At 36.6% G+C, this 18,539-nt stretch overlaps 1 protein-coding gene across 1 annotated transcript in view; it reads right to left on the bottom strand.

Moving 5' to 3' along the window:
• LOC104405308 (brefeldin A-inhibited guanine nucleotide-exchange protein 1-like) overlaps window positions 1-11,343 on the bottom strand; it is a gene marked incomplete at both ends in the record, with an annotated part of 15,099 nt that extends 3,756 nt beyond the window's left edge. The window contains 5 exons of the mRNA XM_010013980.1: window positions 879-1,051; window positions 1,712-1,825; window positions 2,367-2,640; window positions 3,836-4,015; window positions 11,197-11,343. Coding sequence (XP_010012282.1) covers window positions 879-1,051; window positions 1,712-1,825; window positions 2,367-2,640; window positions 3,836-4,015; window positions 11,197-11,343 — 888 coding nt within the window. The remainder of the gene's footprint in view (window positions 1-878; window positions 1,052-1,711; window positions 1,826-2,366; window positions 2,641-3,835; window positions 4,016-11,196) is intronic.
• Between the last annotated feature and the right edge of the window lie 7,196 nt (window positions 11,344-18,539).

Below are 18,539 nucleotides of genomic sequence, written 5' to 3'. Positions count from 1 at the left end.
AGGGGTGTGTAGATAACCCCCCACCTCCTAGCAACAAGAAGTTAACATATTATACAAATATAACCAATTCACTGTAGCTTTATGGTCTTAAGGCTAAACTAAAACAAAAGAAAATATTCTGTGGGCCAGTTAAAATAAACTTGCTGATACAAATTGCCATCTAAGTTAAAAGTCAGAATTAAAGACTGTAATGAAAATAGGCAGGTCAAGACTAAGTAACGGTTCTTGCTGTGAATTCCCTTCATACATTTTCAGTGTATAACTAGTTTTAAAAAAGTCAAACATGACATTGTAATAGAACGCAAGTAGTTACATATCTGTGACAAGATACATTTGGTAAAATTTCTATAGTACAGTAATCACCCTTATTACTAAGTTTTTGCAATTCTGTTCCTTATATAAGCAACACGTTTAATGCTGATCTATTTGTGTGGCGTATGTGACTGTAGCTTTTTAAGCTTAAGATCTAATATTTCCAAACCTAATTACTCAGTACACTTTGGCAGCAGGTACCCTGTCAGTTGATAGTGCACACATGCTGGTATCAGATACAACAGAGACAGGATATTTTCACATCTCTTTTGTTAATGAAAATAAAATCCTCTCAGACATGAAACTTTTTACCTGAAATTGCTGCAGTAAGGCCATGCTACAGGCTTGAAATTTCTATTTATCATTTGAAAAGAGCACACTGAAGTTATACAATCACATCTATAATTGGCTATATTCTTCACTATGTATACTGAATGTTAGTTCTACAGTTTCTTAGAAGAACTTAAAAAAACAGGGAACTGAGTTCTCTAATTCTGGAACTCTATGGGGCAACACATAACACATACTACTTTTTTCAGTATTTCCTAGTTTACGACTGTCTGTACCTGAGTGTCGTTGGAAGAGACAGATAATCTGTCATCAGGTAAAGATGGTGTATAAGCAACAGAAATTGGAGTCCCTGGAATTCCATTTGCCTGAATGTTTTCACTGTCACTGCCATCCTCTGATGTTACAATTGTGCCATCACCACCTGCACTTTCAGCAGTCCCTTCCACGTCTATTAGAAAAGAGGTAAAAATTATGAAGAAACGTTACGTAAGATTGCAAATTAAAAAAGAGGTTTTAAATCTAATATTTAAATACTATATCAATCATAACTATCATAGGAGGAACTTAAGGCGGAATTAACATGTCACTATATAGCTAAAATAATTCCAAATGCTCTTTAATTCCCATTAATGAAAATAATAATTTAAAAAATGACATGATTTGACATGGCTAGGTTCACCATTCTACCAAGTTTCCAAGAAGTATTGGGGGAAGTGGGGGAAGAAAGCCACTGATTTGATAAATACTTTTCAACGAACTGAAAAATGTAGAGCAACCCTGCTACTACAGACAGGCCACTTGTGAAGAGTTTATGTGGAAACAAAACAGGGAAAAAAAAATAGGGAACAAGAACTTGTATTTGAAAAAGAACATTAGTCTCTAATACAGAGTGTACATTAATGCATGAAATTTTGTCCATTTCACTGTTAAATAATGCACAGCTAAATTTGCAAAAAAGTCAAATAAAGACAACTGAAACTGTTTCCTTCAGTATGTGTTAGTTCAATAATGACATATTTAAATTACATATTCGAAAGTGTTACTATAATTCTTAATGTCAAGATTCAGACTGCAGACACTACTGACTAGAGAAATGTTAATATAATACCTCCAACTACTATGTTCACCATTTCCTGCACAATACTTTCTACAATTTCTTGTGCCTTCTCTTCACACTCATTGCTTTCACCATCATATGTTCCTCCATCAGATTTAGAAAGATCTTTAAAAAGAAAAACAAACCAAAACAAATTAATGAGAAACTGAGGAACTGAGATATTTAACTTGCATTTCATATTTAGAAATTAAATTACAGATATATTAATAGGAGAGAGTACATTAAAAAAAGTGTTTGGATGCTTTCAAAATAGTATTTCCAGAAGATAATCAATCATTCAAGTGTTTAACTTGTAAAGGGTAATTAATCCACAGGCCTATGCCAATTAAAGATATCAATTTTGTATTTTCACGTACATTAAACACTGAAAACTTGATGATTTTGAGATGCTATTCTCAAAAACTTTTACAGCATTACACAAGCGCAAAGAGTGCACTGCTACAGTGACTACCACAGAGTGTAGGACTAAAGGGCACTCATGATAAAGTTTAACAGTGGTAACAAGGACAACAGGCATTTTACATTAGTCAAAATATATGCCTGTCTCCAAATATGGGAGAGGGGAAAAAAAAAAGACAATCCTCAAGCCTTTCTTCTTACAGACCTTTTCCCTCCCCTCCATGAAAGAGAAATACACACTGATTACTTTCTGCTGCTGTGGCTTGGTCAGCTTCTGTCTGTTCATTTTCAGCACTAGAAATATCCGATCCATTTTCTGCCTCTGCATCTTCTTGAAGGTTCTTGTCTACATCATTTGTGCTGTGGTCAAGCTCTCTCTCATGTTCTTTGGACAGCTGATCAGTCTGTGTTGGAATATGTCTCAGCTGAGGTGACTCAGGCTCATGATGGCTTACTGGAGACTGCTGTAGATGGTGTTGCTGTCTGTGTCTTTCCTTCTCCATCTGTTTTGCTTCCTGAAGCTACAAAAACATTGCAATCACACAAGAATTTCACCACTGAAACAAAACAGGGAGCTGTATACATAGTGTATGCATTATTTTATAAACATGAAATCTTCATTTTCTCTGCTTACATAGTGCGTTCATAAAGTTGTAACAGTTTAAGAAAATGCATCCTTTGTATTATAAATAATTTTAATATCTGAGCACTAAACATCCAGGGGAAAAGCACAACAAAAACAGGAGTTAAAACTGAAGAGAGCCACAGTTCCAAAACACTACAGAAGACAGATCCTCAAAGAAATCATTATACTTAAGACTGTAAGACAAAGACTGTTTTAGTTTTGCGGTTCTTTTGGGGCTCTACAGATCTCCAAGTGGATACTACTTTTCAAACTACAGCTCAAATAATTCCTTCTAACATTTTGTTAGCTATCGTATTAAAATAACTGCCCTGAGTGTGCAAAGCAAGCAGAACAGCTTACCAACTTGCACAAAGACTAGACACAGACTGGCAAAAATTAAGACTTCCATATAATAATAATACTCTTCTGTATTAAGTTGCTTAAAAGAACAGTAACTGCACAGATTTCTCAAAGCATTCAGGTACCTCATGGCTTTTGTCATGACTTATCATAAATATGGCATCTCATAAATCTTTAACTGTGATGGTACCATGTATCAATATGCAGTTGCTTCTGACAGGAAGTTAAGTAAGAAAGACATACTATTAAGAGATATTTTAGAATTTGTAATAATACAGCAGGATTACTTCTAGAAGTAGCTAGGAATTCAACCAGATCTCAAATCCACGCATCTGCTTATTTGTTTGTTTGGGTTTTGTTTTGGGTTTGTTTGTTTGTTTTTGTTTTGTTTTGGTTTTTTTTAATAGGAGTTAAGATAATCACTTTGCCTTACTGATCTTTATTATCAGCAGTAGAAGGCACAGGGCACATATTGGGGGCATATATTGGTCCCTGTATTGACAACAGAAATTTCAGCGAGATTAAGTCTCTGTTAGTGACTACAATGCATTAAAATGTTGAAAAATCCTATACGTCACTCCCCTGCCCCAAAAACACATACCAGATTCTTCCCCCTCGCAAGTAGAGAAGTTACAAAAGCCAAAAAGCTTTAATAATCATGACAAAACAAATCTCTCAAGCTGTTTTGCTTTTAAGAGCTAGTTTCTATATAAAGATACTGAGATACTCACTGCTTGATTTTCCATACGTGCAAAAATGACATTCAGCATTTGTGTTAGAGTGGCCTTGGCTGTGGTTTGATTTATAAGATTTTTGCTTGCTAGATAGATATTGTAACATGTCCTTACAGCCTGTAGCACTGTTCCTTCGTGGATTTCTATGTGTTGAGATGTTACTGCAGTGAGCAAAGCCTAAATAAACACAAACACATATATTTTCCAGTAAAAACTTTTCTCATAAATCAAATAGTTTATAAATGAATATAAAAATTGAACTGTAGTTCAATTAAGTTTTTCCATGTACTCTTATAGCCATATCAGATCATACATACCAGTTATATGAAAGTGCTTTTAATCAACATATCTAGGAAATACATGTTTCATAGCATGTAACAGCAAGAAGTAAACAATGGAGTAATCAGACGGGTAGTTAATAAAAGTCATCCTAGAATTTTCTAGACACAAAACCTGAACAACAGACTACCTGTTAAAATTTGGAAAGCAATCCAAAGGGTCCAAAAGCTGTTTTACAAATAAATGTAAATGCGCACAATGAAGACCGAGTGTGAGACTAGGCAGTTCTAAGTGGGATAACTACCCTTTTAAAAAACACTTTCTGGGTAGATGCCAGAATATTGGAAGTGCCCTCTATAGACTTCACTTCCTTCTTTCCATTTGCGGTAGTATCTGCTTCTCTCTTTAAAAAAAAATATGCAAATAAGCCTCTAAAAGATCAAGTAACCCAGAAGTATTGTGTAGCGTAGACACCAGGTAGATTAAAGAGCAGAAACAGAGGCAGATGAAAGATGAGGACAGGGTGTGAGAACATTGTCAGAGATATGTGGCGGAAAGTGGAAGGAAAGGGGTAAAGCCTGGTCCACAGTAGACCAAGCTTTATACTTATCACTGTACTCCAGTAGAAGAAATCTGGGAATTTTATGTATTAAAGACTCTGACAGAGGTAATAATTTAAGGGATTGTTTAGGATAAGTAAGAAAGATCTAGAAGCACTAGAAAGCTCATACTTCTGTAAGTTTATCAGTTAAACCCAAAAGTTACACTACAAGTGTTTTGTAATCCACTCATCAAACCAAGCCTCATTTCACTAACTGACATTGTGAGCACCTCTGTCCACCCATGGCATCGGCAAGCGGACAAGGAGTATCCATTGCTCACTCAATCCCTTTGGAAAGCACTGTACAGCTTAATAGGAAAAAACCCCCAACCCTCAAACTGAGCTACTGTTGAAGAGATCTGAATTTTACTCCTAGATAAGCAGTCTCCTTACGGTTCCTTCTTATTCTACCCATGGTGACTCAGTTCTCCCATCAGTGGACACTGGGAGGTACATATATGGATGACTGTACTTAATATTTCTTTCTGGAGAGTATACATTCTTATCTTCTGTATGACCACTAAACAGCATCTCATGCTATAATCTACGAAGTAGTACTGCCTAAATACCCACTACAAGTATTTTTTTAATGAAAAATAAAAAGAAAAAAACATTTAAAAGAACAACCAACCACTGAAAAGAAATCAGAGGTAGGTAAACTGTAGATGATGGCTCTGTTAAAGGAATTAAGTCTCTGAGCACTGGTACTGTTCTTTTTTGTCCATACAAAATTCAGCTGGCGTGTCATCAGCCTTCTAAAAAGGAAGTGGTAAATTGAAATTTATACCACCATCCTTAATTCTCACCCTCTCTGTGCAATGATTCAACACCACCACAGCACTTATCAATACCCTGCTTCTGCTAATATAAACATCATTCAGGGAGCAGGACATACAAAAGCCGTACCAAAGTTCTGGTGCCTTATCTGGATAGAGATAGTGACAAATGGTGTCCCTCAGGGGTCCATACTGGGACCAGAACTATTTAATACCTTCCTCAGTGACACTGTCAGTGGGATTGAGTGCATCCTCAGCAAATCTGCAGACACCACCAACCTGAGTGGTGCAGTGACATGCCTGAGGGATGGGATGCCACCCAGAGAGACCTGAACAAGCTCAAGGAGTGGGCCCATGTGAACATCATGAGGTTCAACAAGACCAAGTGCAAGGTCCTACACTTGGGTCAGGACAACCCCCAGTATCAATACAGGCTGGGGGGTGAATTGATTGAGAGCAGCCCTGCCAAGAAGGACTTGGGGATCCTGGCAGATGAAAAACTGAACATGAGCCAACAAAAAAAAACCCAGAAACTTGCAGCCCAGAAAGCCAACCATATCCTGGCTACATCAAAAGAAGTGTGACCAGCAGGTCGAGGGAGGCGATTATGCCTCTCTACTCCACTCTGGTTTTAAATTATTTCAGTTGATCCAGATTATTAAATGCATTCCAGGACAAGGGGTGGAGAAGGATACTTAGGAGCAAAGCCTGGACAGAACAATGCCTGCCTGCAGAGGTCAGAACAGCAAGCTACTGCAGTGGCTTTACTGACTATGGAGTCAGAGCATTAGGTTGCTCTTTTCTACCACTATAGATTTGCTGCTCAAGGCTTTTTACAGCTGAGTTTCCACTTCTTCTGGTTGCACTTAGCTCATCTGTTTTCATCCAGTATCTTCAGTGTGAGCTAAGGCGAGAGGATTAAAAAACAAAAAACCAAAAAAACCTACTCTATTGTACTCTTCCCCTTTGCTGTTCTTTAGGCACTGAACGAAACCTTTGTGAAAACATTAGCGCTACCTCGTTATATTTCAGGTCCTTCCACAAGAGCTTTCTTAGCCACAAAGCCTGCAAAAATACCAACAGCCATCAAGCTTTCTTTGTTCTGAAACTACTGGCTATCATCCTGACTTTGTTTCCTTATGCTTTCCTTCCAGTTCTTCACACCTATTGTTCTATATTTGAAAAAGACCCTATTGTTCTGTGCTTCTACCTAGTTACTATATATAAAGCTTATTCATTTTTATAAACAACCATCAGATGGATTTGGGAAAAGAGAAAAATACTCAGGATCATTTCTTGAGTTACAGATTGTATCTTTGTGTGACACCCATAGTATTTTTACTTTTAGTCTAAAGTGTATTTGCCTCCTTAGTGAATTTCCTATTATGTAAAATGAGTGCATTAGAACAGCACAGGAAATATCGTGATTTGTGAGGCAAAATGAATGTCATTTAAGAAGGCAAACTAAACTGATGTTAATCCTCTACTAAAAACATCTCTCTTACCTGTACTTTTCATTCCTCTCACACTGAATATTCTGCAAGAACAGATTGGTTATGGTGAAAGGAAGGAACTACAATGAGGAGAACAATTAAAGAATGCACAAGAGTCAGGTGCAGCTACATACAGACTTGCTAGTAAGCCTAGTTTTCAACTTAGGGTCATTGTTCTCTTCCTCTCAGCCAACTCCATTCATCTTTGGAAGATTTATGACACAGTACAGCTGTCAGATTAGCACCCGGCTTACTTTGTGTGAAATACTCATAATTCAGTTGCCTGGGAACTTTCAAGTTCTTGAGAGCGCACATAAAAGAGTGTCCCTAACCCCTCTCTCTACTTTATTAGCTACCAGAACCATGTAATTCCATTTACTTTGAGAAGGGCCATAAGGTTATTTTTAGTAATATTTTCTTTAAGTCAACTTGAAGTCCAAACATTCACTTACCACAAAATAGTGTGTCACTATGGACTCACTTTCAGAAAATCGTAGGAGACTTAAGTCCTTAAGTCACAAAGCAATAAATATATCAAATAAGCTTCCAGATATATCCTTTTTCAGTACGAGTGACACTAAAAAATCATACAGAATGCAGTAACATCGTTCTTTGTGAGCAAGCAGTGATATCATCTCCTGCTTTTTACCATTTCCAAATTGTTGTCACTTATGTTACACATTTACCATAGCTCTAAAAGACTTATGTTTATCTAACTTAGTTTACCAACTTTGAAAACCTATGGAAATACACTGTTAGGGTATGAAAAATAGAAAAATACAGTGTTTGCTTCCAGCAAGCTTTCAGTCAAGACAGTGATTTCTGTCAACAGTGTCATATCCTAGATTCTACACCAGACTTCACTGACAATGGATCATTAATTAACACTCAGTATTTGATTATTTTTTTCCTACTTAACATCAATTTAGAGGAAAAAAAAATAAAATAAAAAAATCGATATTCACAAGCATGTGGTCAGTTACCAGCCCTGAAACACACTGAAGGATTATGACTGTGGACACTTCAGAAAGAATAGAACTATGTTCTAGTTTCTCCTATGGAAGATAATATAAAGAACAGAAATTATGTAAGAACACAAAGTTTTTATTTTTTTTCACCAGAAAGTTACGTATTCAAAATGAACAAGAATCTAATACGGAATTAAACTGATACATATTTTGCAGAACAGAAGTGCTTCATGTCCAACTCCAAAAACACAATCCTTCCTAAAAAATAAAATTGCAAACTGACAGGACAGCATTTTCAGGTTAAGTATCTTAGTTTTTTCTAAGAGTTTTCTCAATTTCGACTCTGTTTTCACACCAGTTTCGTTATATTGTTTCAACCTTACCATCATTCTTACTCCTCAGAATTAGTTAGCTTTTACAGTCTTCCCATTCTGTAATTCAACCAGTTGCCCTCTATTTTTAGTTAGTTTCAAAAGGTGACTTGTGCAAGCAATGTTCAGCTTTCATTCATCATTTCAATGATTCAACTTTCATTTCTGCAGGGACACTGGTCATATTGACAGCATGACTAGTTGCAAGAAGACACATACAGGAGTTGACCTTATGAACAGTCTATTGCACAGGGTAGACTCAGAAAGCAATCACTAAAATAACATTCAACTTTTCAGACTATAGCTATCAAGCACACACAAAAATTTTTCTTAGCCAAACGTGAGCAAGTAAAGCTGTAAAAGTATCTAGATGATAACAAACATTTACTATACAGCAGACCAAGGACAGCAGATCTTGATCTCGTGTTCCATCCTTTCTCCCCATCCCTATTCTTGCTTCACATACTTATAAAAAAAATGAATGTATTTTTTTGTCATAATTGTAAGTCTTCAGAACAAAAAGGCCAGACAGAAACTTCAACTAGAACCTTTGCAAGATGTCAATACAAGTTTGCACACACACCCCCTCCCCCTCCAAATGCCATAGTAGCCCTAGCAGAGGAAGCCAAGGCAAAAAGGTTCAATCATTTCAAACACAATTTAAATAAACAATTTTAGTGGCAAGAGTAGCCTTGTTACTTTTTTTTTCCTGCTGCAGCAATCCCCACCATAACAACTGAACAAGAATTTGCATGGCTTCCCATCAAAGTAACACCAAACAAACTAAACTACAAGAGGAAGGAAAGAAAAGGCCAAAATCTGGTTTGCTGTAGAGTCTGCAGATAGAAAATGAGGGGATTACAGAGATGAGAACATGCAAGTAGAAATAGGGGCAGAAGAGTTAAACTGGCCACCAACCATCAGAACCACCGCCAAATACACCTCTAAGCTTAGATACCTGAAAAGAGAGTACTTACACTCCTCAGTCTCATCAAGATCATTTCCTTGGTAGTCAGCAGAGAGGCAGTTTCAGAACACCTAAGTGGCTCTTTGTTGGGAACCTGCTTATGATGACCCCACCACTGGAAAGCCATCTAGTAATGATCACACAGCAACTTTATCGAACTTCGACCCAGTGCTGGCTGCCAGATACCAGACTGAGGGCAGCATGCTTATATGTAAGGGCAGTCCATTCAGCATGCAGAATAGAGATACCCCTCCAGGAAAGAAGTTGTCTGAGTCATCAAGGTTCTCAGATTTTACCGTGGCGTTGGTGATGCAGCTGCCCTGCAAAAGCATTGTTCATAGCCTCGGAGTGCCAGCACAGAAAGTGGGAGAGCCAGGACCCTGCCTTCTATCTCCCTCAGGGGATTAAAATTCTTCAGAGAACACACTAATCACAAGAACTACAGAGGAGACTGACTGAAAAGACTGACAACGATCCACCCTTCAAATCATACCGGAGAACTGCAGTCCACCCTCAGCCCAAAACTGAAGAGTCATGACGCCGAAGAGAGTACGACTCACTTAGCAGTTTCATTACTCCCCAAAAGGAAGTCAAAAGTTCTAGGTTTTGCTAACATAATTTCTAATTTTCATGCTTTTTATAGTGTCCGGTGTACAGGACACACATGGAATTAAAACCAAAACAGTACTCTCCACTCTCCCAGGAAATCAACATGGCAAGTAGGTAAATGTGAAAAGGCAGGAAGTTAAGGCACTAAATGAACTTACACACTTAATGCATTTTACAATTGTTGAAGAATTTACTTTCTCAACTATTTTCTTGGACAGAAGGAATACCAGCTCACAGGTAACTCCCTTCGTGTGGGGAGGACCAGAATAAGAATGCATTCAGACAGAAGGTATTACAGTGAGCGATAGAGATAATGGTTTCAGCCACTGGAAGTTTAATATCTCCAAGAAGCTCCTTTTGCAATATGAAAAATGCCTTAAATGCTTGGGCAGAACAACACAACAGATCTAGACAACAGCAGCATAAACCAACATTTGTAACAACTCTCTGCTGGAGAATTGGGAGTGTCAAGAAAAAGGAAGATCTGAGCTAAGAGAAGGAGTACAAACTACATTCTGCACAGTCAAACTAGTAAATACAATCTGTAAGAAATGTCAACACCTCAGGATACATATACACAAGAAAATGAGGTAATAAACACTCCACTCCATTTCTCGTAACTAAATATATTCCTCACTACTGTTCATCATCACAACCATTCAAGGACTACTGTTACAGGAGTACAGTATTTCCAGTAGATGCCTAACTTCTATTAGTTGCCATCATAATTTCCTGTAATGAACACCCATAATTAATGGGTGCAATCAGAAAACAGCCAAGATTCCTCAAAACCAGTTACTTGTACAAACTCCACACGTCACATTTATATAAGCTGCGGAAAGAAACCCTAGACCGCCTTCAAGCAAAGGTCCATGCCACAGCAGCACAAAGCTACTATGGTAAACGCCTGACTGCCAGGTCTAATTGCATTTCACAGAACAATTCCAAAATGGATTTCAAAATCTGCTGCTTAATGACCATCCTCCCCACTGGGAGTGCAGGATTATTTCATAGCAATTCCTCACAATTAGCACCACAGGTCTGCTGTGAATGAGATTTCACCTCATGGTCTGTGCACAAGGCTTCAGGTCACAACCATAAATTCACCCAAAATGCCATGAGAGTGAATAGGGAAAGGAGCATAAGATGACAAGTTTTCATCTCAAACAGGATCAAGAAAATATTTTAAAATTACCATTACATTTACAAATTAAACAATTCTGCTTCTGAACTCTGAGATAATGAACATCTTCCTGCTGTCACCACTATAAATACTGAAAGTATTAATCATTACCTTTATTATTTGTAGCTGAACCCCTTCGTCTGTTTGAGGGCCTTGGAAACAGCCACATATTGTCTCAATAATTCTATCAATTAATTTTTTGCCTGGAGTTGTACTGTCTGGAGCATTCCCTGTCAAGTGCCCATATGCTATAAGTTTCTGGAGGGAAGAAAAAAAACCATATAAATAAGAGCTTAGAAAATAAATCAGTTTTTCATTATAATAAATAAATTCCCTAGATAGCTCTAACTTGCACAAAATAATTAAACCAGTACATTTTACCCTGTCTCATAAAACACCAAAGATTTTTTTTTAAATGTCCTCCAGATTTATTCAATTTTCACTCAACAACTGCAATATAAAGTTTGTCAGCAAGCTTAACATTAAAGCTTTTGTTCATCGGTTAACAATGTTTTAAAACAAGCAGAATTCCAAAAACTAACTCACATCACTCAAGTCTTCATACGTAGTCAGCACACAAATGTTTTTAATACCAGATAACCCAGCGGCAAATGCTTTCCACTTAAACTACTTGCTAGTCTTCTGGTGTTAAATATTCTATTATTCCTTTCTTTCTCTAGGTCTTCAATACTTTGAAATTGAATTTATTACAAAATTAACAAAATCTGCTTCCAAACACTTCAGGAATGAGAGTATTTGTAAATCTCCATGACCTACCTACTTAAAAATACAGAGTAGCAATGGATCATAGTGCAACAGCATGCCAGGCCTGCATGTACTTGTGAATGTAAATACATTAATTGAGTTCACTGTTGGGCTACTCAGGAGAAGCAAATAGCTAAATTCCATGCTGCAGAATTTGTTCTGAAAACATTACAAGAGCCTCTGACATTTGAGAGGCTAGACATCTCAAACTGCAAATATTTTCTGCAATTGTAAACAACGTAGCATGTATTTGATAATGCTATGCTTGCTGTGTTAGTTCAACACATAAACACATGAAAATACGTAGCTTCACACTAATACAATAAAATGATTCAAGCATGTAACTGTGGTAATACATATATACGCAAATAAACATACAAATGCGCTACATAGTAAGACATACATTCACCCTTTGTGAGAAACATATTCAACTTGGTTGTAAAATAACAGAAAACCAATGACACTGTTACATACAACTGTACTTCCCCTCCAAAACAACAGAATTTTATAGTTGACAGTTAAAGTTAATCTTCATACAGACCTGTAAACAATCTAGAGATGTACTGACAATCCTGGGGCACTTTGACTGGCATGCCAGTTCAAATGGTAGGAAGTATTTGTCTGCTTCAATGAAGCTTGTCTTTGATTTCACAGGTGGAAGTGTGCTTGAACCAGGCTTTGCTTCTCCATGAGGGGGGCTAAACAGAATGATTGCGTTAGAATGCTGTAAGTAATCACACAAATAGTTACCACCACAACGCTTATGAATGAGATAAAATATCAAGAAAATTAACATTAGGAAAGAGTAACTTCTGTGAAGTTAACACAACAGTAATATGGTTGTATAACATTCTTAAATATTCCTTATAGCTTTTATACTTCATCTGCTCCTTTGTGGATCAGGCAAATTGTCCTATTTTGCACACTAAGTGGATATTCCTGCTGTTTGAAAGGCATAAAAGACTTGTTTCCTCTGAAAACAGGAAGACTCTCCTTACTTGGTTGGTGAAGGCAAGAGGGAAAGAAGGGAAATCTACTCAGTATCATTTCCACATTAAATAATAACTCTGACAGCAGTCTTGTCTGTTACTACTAGAACAGGTAAAAATACAACTTGACAAAAATTTTAATGATTCTCACAGTTAAGAACTATCCAACTACTGTATTATGATACAAGTTGGTTCAGTACTTAGAGAAAGTACATCTATTTTGGAGATTAAATCGTGTCTGAACTTCAATCTTAGGCATACTCAGGAAAAAGCAAACCAACCACCCCACCAAGGAAGAAAACCCCCAAACTTTGCTCTTATCTGTGCCTCAGGTGAAACCACAGAATTTAAGAGCTCAGTTCATCTTACCAATGTGTTGGGCAATATACCTGAAATGACTAACTACAAAATCTGAGAAAATTTTAAGCTGTTGAAGTCTTTTTGCTTACAGCACCTTTAGAAATGGCATGCTCATCAGTACTCAGCTAAAAGGGACAATCAACAATAGGCAATTTTTCACTAACTTGTGTGCATCAATGCAGTCTGCCTTCGATTCAAGGCAAGATGTTCAGTTTTGTCATTCCACAGAATAGCTCATCACCTTTATATAAAGCATTCCTGACCTTTTTTGTGCACACATATGTAAAAAAAGTAAACTACAGTAAACTACACTGTCTTACACAGACTTGGTAAGTAGTATTAAAACAAAAACCAAACAAACAAAAAAAAAAAAACAGAAAAAAAAAGAAGAAAGAAAAGAGAGGGGTAGCTTCATATTCTGTCGACAACGACTATAAAATTTTTGCAGTAATTCAAATACATTTTTACAGAACAAGTAATTTCAAATCCAGGCCTTATGTATTTGCTGCAGATTAAATCAGATGCTTCAAGGAATGCAGAGGGTAGCAAATACACATTTTTCATGTTGCTGAAGAATGAATGCAGTCCCATGGATCATGGAAAGAGCCTTAAACTAACCAGCATGATAAAAATTATTAATTTCAGCTTTTCAGGGAGCAAGCTGGATTGTCCTTGAGAAGACGTCTGGAACCACATTCAAATAGTCCTCCTTGTTTAGGCTGCTTAAAGAGGGCATCTAAATTCTAAGTCTTAACAGTAAATAATTAATGTTAAGATTCTATTTTCTACTAAATAACTTCTCTTTTGAAAGTTTAAGTGCTTATTGCTATGTATTGTTTTCCTTGAAGCAGGGCAGAGGTTTGTTTTTCTGATGGATGCATAACTTTATTGCCCAATATTGTTTTTCTGGAAACAGAGCTCTTTCGGACAAAACCCAAATCACATAAGTTGCAGAGGAAGTACATGACTCTTCTAAGTTCCTAAATACTATAAAAGCTTTTCTCTGAGGAATGGAAAGGCAGCATCTCTTGCCCATGTCTTATGACAAAACTGTTCTTCATCTAGTGATGCCATTAAAATTAGGTTAAAAGAGCACTCCAGAAATACAAGCAGAATTTTTTAGAAACAAGGAACAGGCCATGATAAGATTCCAAAAATGAAGAAACTGTATTTACTGCAGAAGCCCGAAGTTTCTCTTAATTGAAAGCTATTTGAAAATGCTCAAAATAATAAATATGGAAGATAATCCTCCATTTGTCTCTGGAAAGGTAACTCAGTAAGATCATCACCTTGCTGATGGATGGAAGTGAAGGGGATAGCAGGGACAGGGGAGAAAGAAAGCCAAAAGGTCCTTCCGTCTTAATGTCAGCAAAGAAATTACTTCAGCTGTTTTTTTCCAGCAGACTGTGAAACCAGAAACTGTCCCGAGCAAAACTTCCTTCCACCAAAGGATCTGCCAACCATAAGAATCATGAAATATGCTGATATTTACCTATCAGCCACAGAAACAGACTAAGGTATGTATTAAACAATTAATTTCAAAAATTATTTTGGCAGCATTTGCTGTGTAACAGTTACATAAATCAGCCTGTCCTCTTCTATTCCATTCCCCTCTACCTCATTAGTAGAAACCAGTTCTGTTTAAAAAACAAGCGACAGAACAAAAGAAGCAGTTTTCCATGTAAACGTTCTGACGATCTATTTTTCACTGCATTCCAGGCTAACTGTGAGATCACCTTCCTTGAACAGTGACCAGAAAAACTCAAAGAATTGTCATTAGAAATCCTTTGTTAGGACATTCAAATCTCAATTACAGAAACATGAAACTGAAAATAATTTGATAAACTAAGAGGTTTCTCTTTTCTTAGGCCTAGAAAAACAGTATTTTCTACTGAATCTCAAAATAAGACTCTACAGTAAGAATACGGCAAATCCATCCAGTTTCCAAGTGCAGCAGTGCCTTCATAGCAGCAAAAGGCTATAGTCAAAATAAAGATAGCACTGAAGAAATCAAAATCTATTTCAAAAAAGGATGTAGGTAAGTAAGACATACACATTATACCCAAAACCCCCACAACTTTAGATATTAATACATCAGAATCTAAGCACCAAAATTTCAGAAATGAATGAACCATACTTGTATAAATCATTATAATTCAGAGCTCTTATTAGTTTTGGCAAGGTATTTAACCATAGATCAGGTACTACTTTCCCTTATTCAGTGCCCAGAACAAATATCCCTCACTGAGTATTTAACATTAAGCATTTTTTTCTTATGCTTCACAATGTGAACTTCTGCTTTATTTATACTACTCTAAATAAAACCTATTATAAAAGCCTATTACTTTCTGTCCGAGACTGTTTTGTGGTGCTCGGTGCAACACTTTCTGAACAGTACACAAATATCACATTTAATTTTACAACCTTTCTATGAGCTGACTATATTGACTTTATTTTGCTGAGGGAAACTGAAGCACAGTGACTCAGTCTGATGCATTCACAAATTTGATAAGCTGCAAGACTAAATTTTTCAGCATATTTGATTACTAAATTGTCCTTTACATCTTCAAAAACAAAGTGCCCACTGGCTTCCTTTCCAGCTAGAAGTACTCACATTTTCCAAACCAAAACTTGCAGATTTCAGCTCAAACACCCAGGAGATGAGCAGAAATCATTAGTGGCCGATTTCAATAGCTGTGGTCTAAATGATTTTCCTAAACCAGAAATTCAGTCACAGGGCAGAAAACAGGTCCCCAGGCAGCACTCATCTGCTTTAGCTGCAAGAACACTTTCATCATCAGTTTCACCCACTGATCCAATTCTTTCAGTAAGTGGTATAAGCAATCTTCATCACACAGCCCTGACTCATGGTTAGTAATGTACTCAGAATGAGAAGATGATCCTGTGGAACATGTAATTAAACACTAATAATGGATTCCACAGTTTACCAATACTTTAAAAAACAGTACTCGTTGATAGCAGTAGAGTGCTGAATGGCATTTTTGGCTTCTTCGCTTTTAGAGGATTTGCCTCCAGAAATCTGTATCTATTCCCTAACATGGTCCTTTCCAGACACCGTATTTTCAAATTACACTAGTTTCTCTACCCATTCCCACTTCCTCACCCCAACCTCCTCCCCTCACTCACTCACAGTTCAAGTCTTCTATTTGCACTCCAGGTTCTTCCCTCTCCTCTGAACCCACTTAAATAGCTCAAGCCCCTCCACTAATACTTTCTTCTTGTGCCACCTACAAAGACTTTTTCTGACCCTGATCCCCATCCCTACCCTCTCTGGCCAGACAGTATCAGCCTGCTCTCTCTATCTGCCTCTAATCCCAGACCCTGTGCCTTGCACCGTTACAGCCAGTCACAGAAGCAGCATTCTTATCACATTTCCAGATACCACCAACTTTACAGAACACATTGAAAATGCTTTTCAGAGAGAACCCAATCTCCCAATGCAGAATAAGTATGGCAAACATTTTAAGAAGTTAAAAGCACTATCACTCAATAGGATGAACTATCACATACCTTTGTTTTTCTGTTTCAGCCTTTATTTCCTCTGTAAAATGAAACAAAGGCATAGTTATGGAAATGGTATCATAACCACAAATATAAAAATAAGTAAGTGAAAATGGCTGGGAAACAAAACTATTTAGGCAAACATTTGAAAGCAGGATTAGTTTAAAACACAAAATACATGTTTATAAGCAATTTAATTAGAGCTGCTACTCTTCACCTGCACTGGTTGCAAACTGTATCAAAATTTCTTTACAAACCTTAGTATTCAAAACTTAATTTGAATCCAGTCATGCCAGCTAAACACCACATCCCTAGAATGTTTTTGCCAAGACACTGGCAAGCTTATGTATGCAGAAATAATGAGGAAAATACAATTATTATTAAAACTATTGATCTATCCATACAGGATATACTGCTTGTTAAATTAGGGTTATACAGAGAAACAATAAGAAACCACCATTGCCAATTCTGACATTAAACCTTGATGACTCATTATCATTTTTGGCTTCCAACAGTTAGATACCAGAGTAATGACTACAGGGGAGGAAAAAGAAGTCTGTAGCACCTCTATTTCCTAGTTTAATGTTGTTGACAAGACAATACAATAAATAATTTTTAATAATACATTTAAAAAGTAATTTTCAATTACTGAAACTCATTTTAGGAAATTTCAAGAGTACTTTTTGTCTATATTTTCTAGTTATTTCACACACTTAAATCTTAGGAAATTCCATAAAAACTAGGACTTCCAATGTTGTAGGAATACGTTCTTGAAATCAAATGTACAAATCAAGTATGAATATATTTGTATATATATGTTTAAAGAAATCTCAGGAAATCTATTCTATTGTTAAGTCCTGCTCAAACATGCAAACCCACCATCAACTAAAAGCAACACTTCACTTTCTTTTTTGTGCATAAGCTGTAAACTAGTGGCATGGATTAATCTAATAAACAGCTACTCCAGAAGTGGTTCAAACCTGTGTTAAGCAGTACTATACAAAACATGAAAAGAATTCAATATTCCACATATTCAATATTCCTCAGTAAGTTACAATAACAACAAGTCTTGTAATCAGCAATGTTTCAGGCAAGTATCCCTAACTCCTGCTAGGTTATGGTGTTTGATCCATTTAGTTGCTAGAAGACAAATTCCTGACCAAGAAGAAGGAGAAAAAAACTCTCTCCCTTCCAGCATCCTCCTACCTTTCATTATTTTACCTTCCACCTTAGCATTCACACCCAGGAACTCTCCTCCCTGAGATGCTCTGAAGTCTGTCCAACAAACATTACCAACCACACACAACTCCCGAATGGCTTCCGAGTTCAAAATTTCCAACTAGAACAACAAAACTGAACAGACTGTTTCCCAATACACAACTATTTTGAACACAGAATGAAAACACAGTAGATTACAGAAACTAAGGAAATCCCAAAGCTCTGCTCAGATAGCAATACCATGAATAACATCAATGAAATATTAATAAGTTCTGCTTGTAAAATGACACGAGGTATTAGTGTCATTAAAAAGAGCGTGGGGCAGAACTTGAACACAAAAGTAGAAATCATGTCTTACTGAACTTGAATTAATTAGAATAACAAACTCCTTTAAATCCTTTTTATATATATACTTAGTTCTTTAAAATGATCAATACATGAATTTAGAAACCACATATAATCTGAACTTAAAGCATGCTAACAAACATTTGTACTGTTTGATATTTAAATTATTCAAGATTATAACCCACTTTATGGTATTTAAAATGAACAAAGATAATCCAAGAAAAAGCAATGAATATCAAAACAAATTTCATTTTA

This window comes from Nestor notabilis, unplaced genomic scaffold (assembly GCF_000696875.1).
Source record: "Nestor notabilis isolate BGI_N333 unplaced genomic scaffold, ASM69687v1 scaffold24314, whole genome shotgun sequence".
Classification (NCBI taxonomy): domain Eukaryota; kingdom Metazoa; phylum Chordata; class Aves; order Psittaciformes; family Psittacidae; genus Nestor; species Nestor notabilis.
Note: the sequence above shows the minus strand (reverse complement) of the source record. Positions and strands in the feature narration are given on the sequence as shown.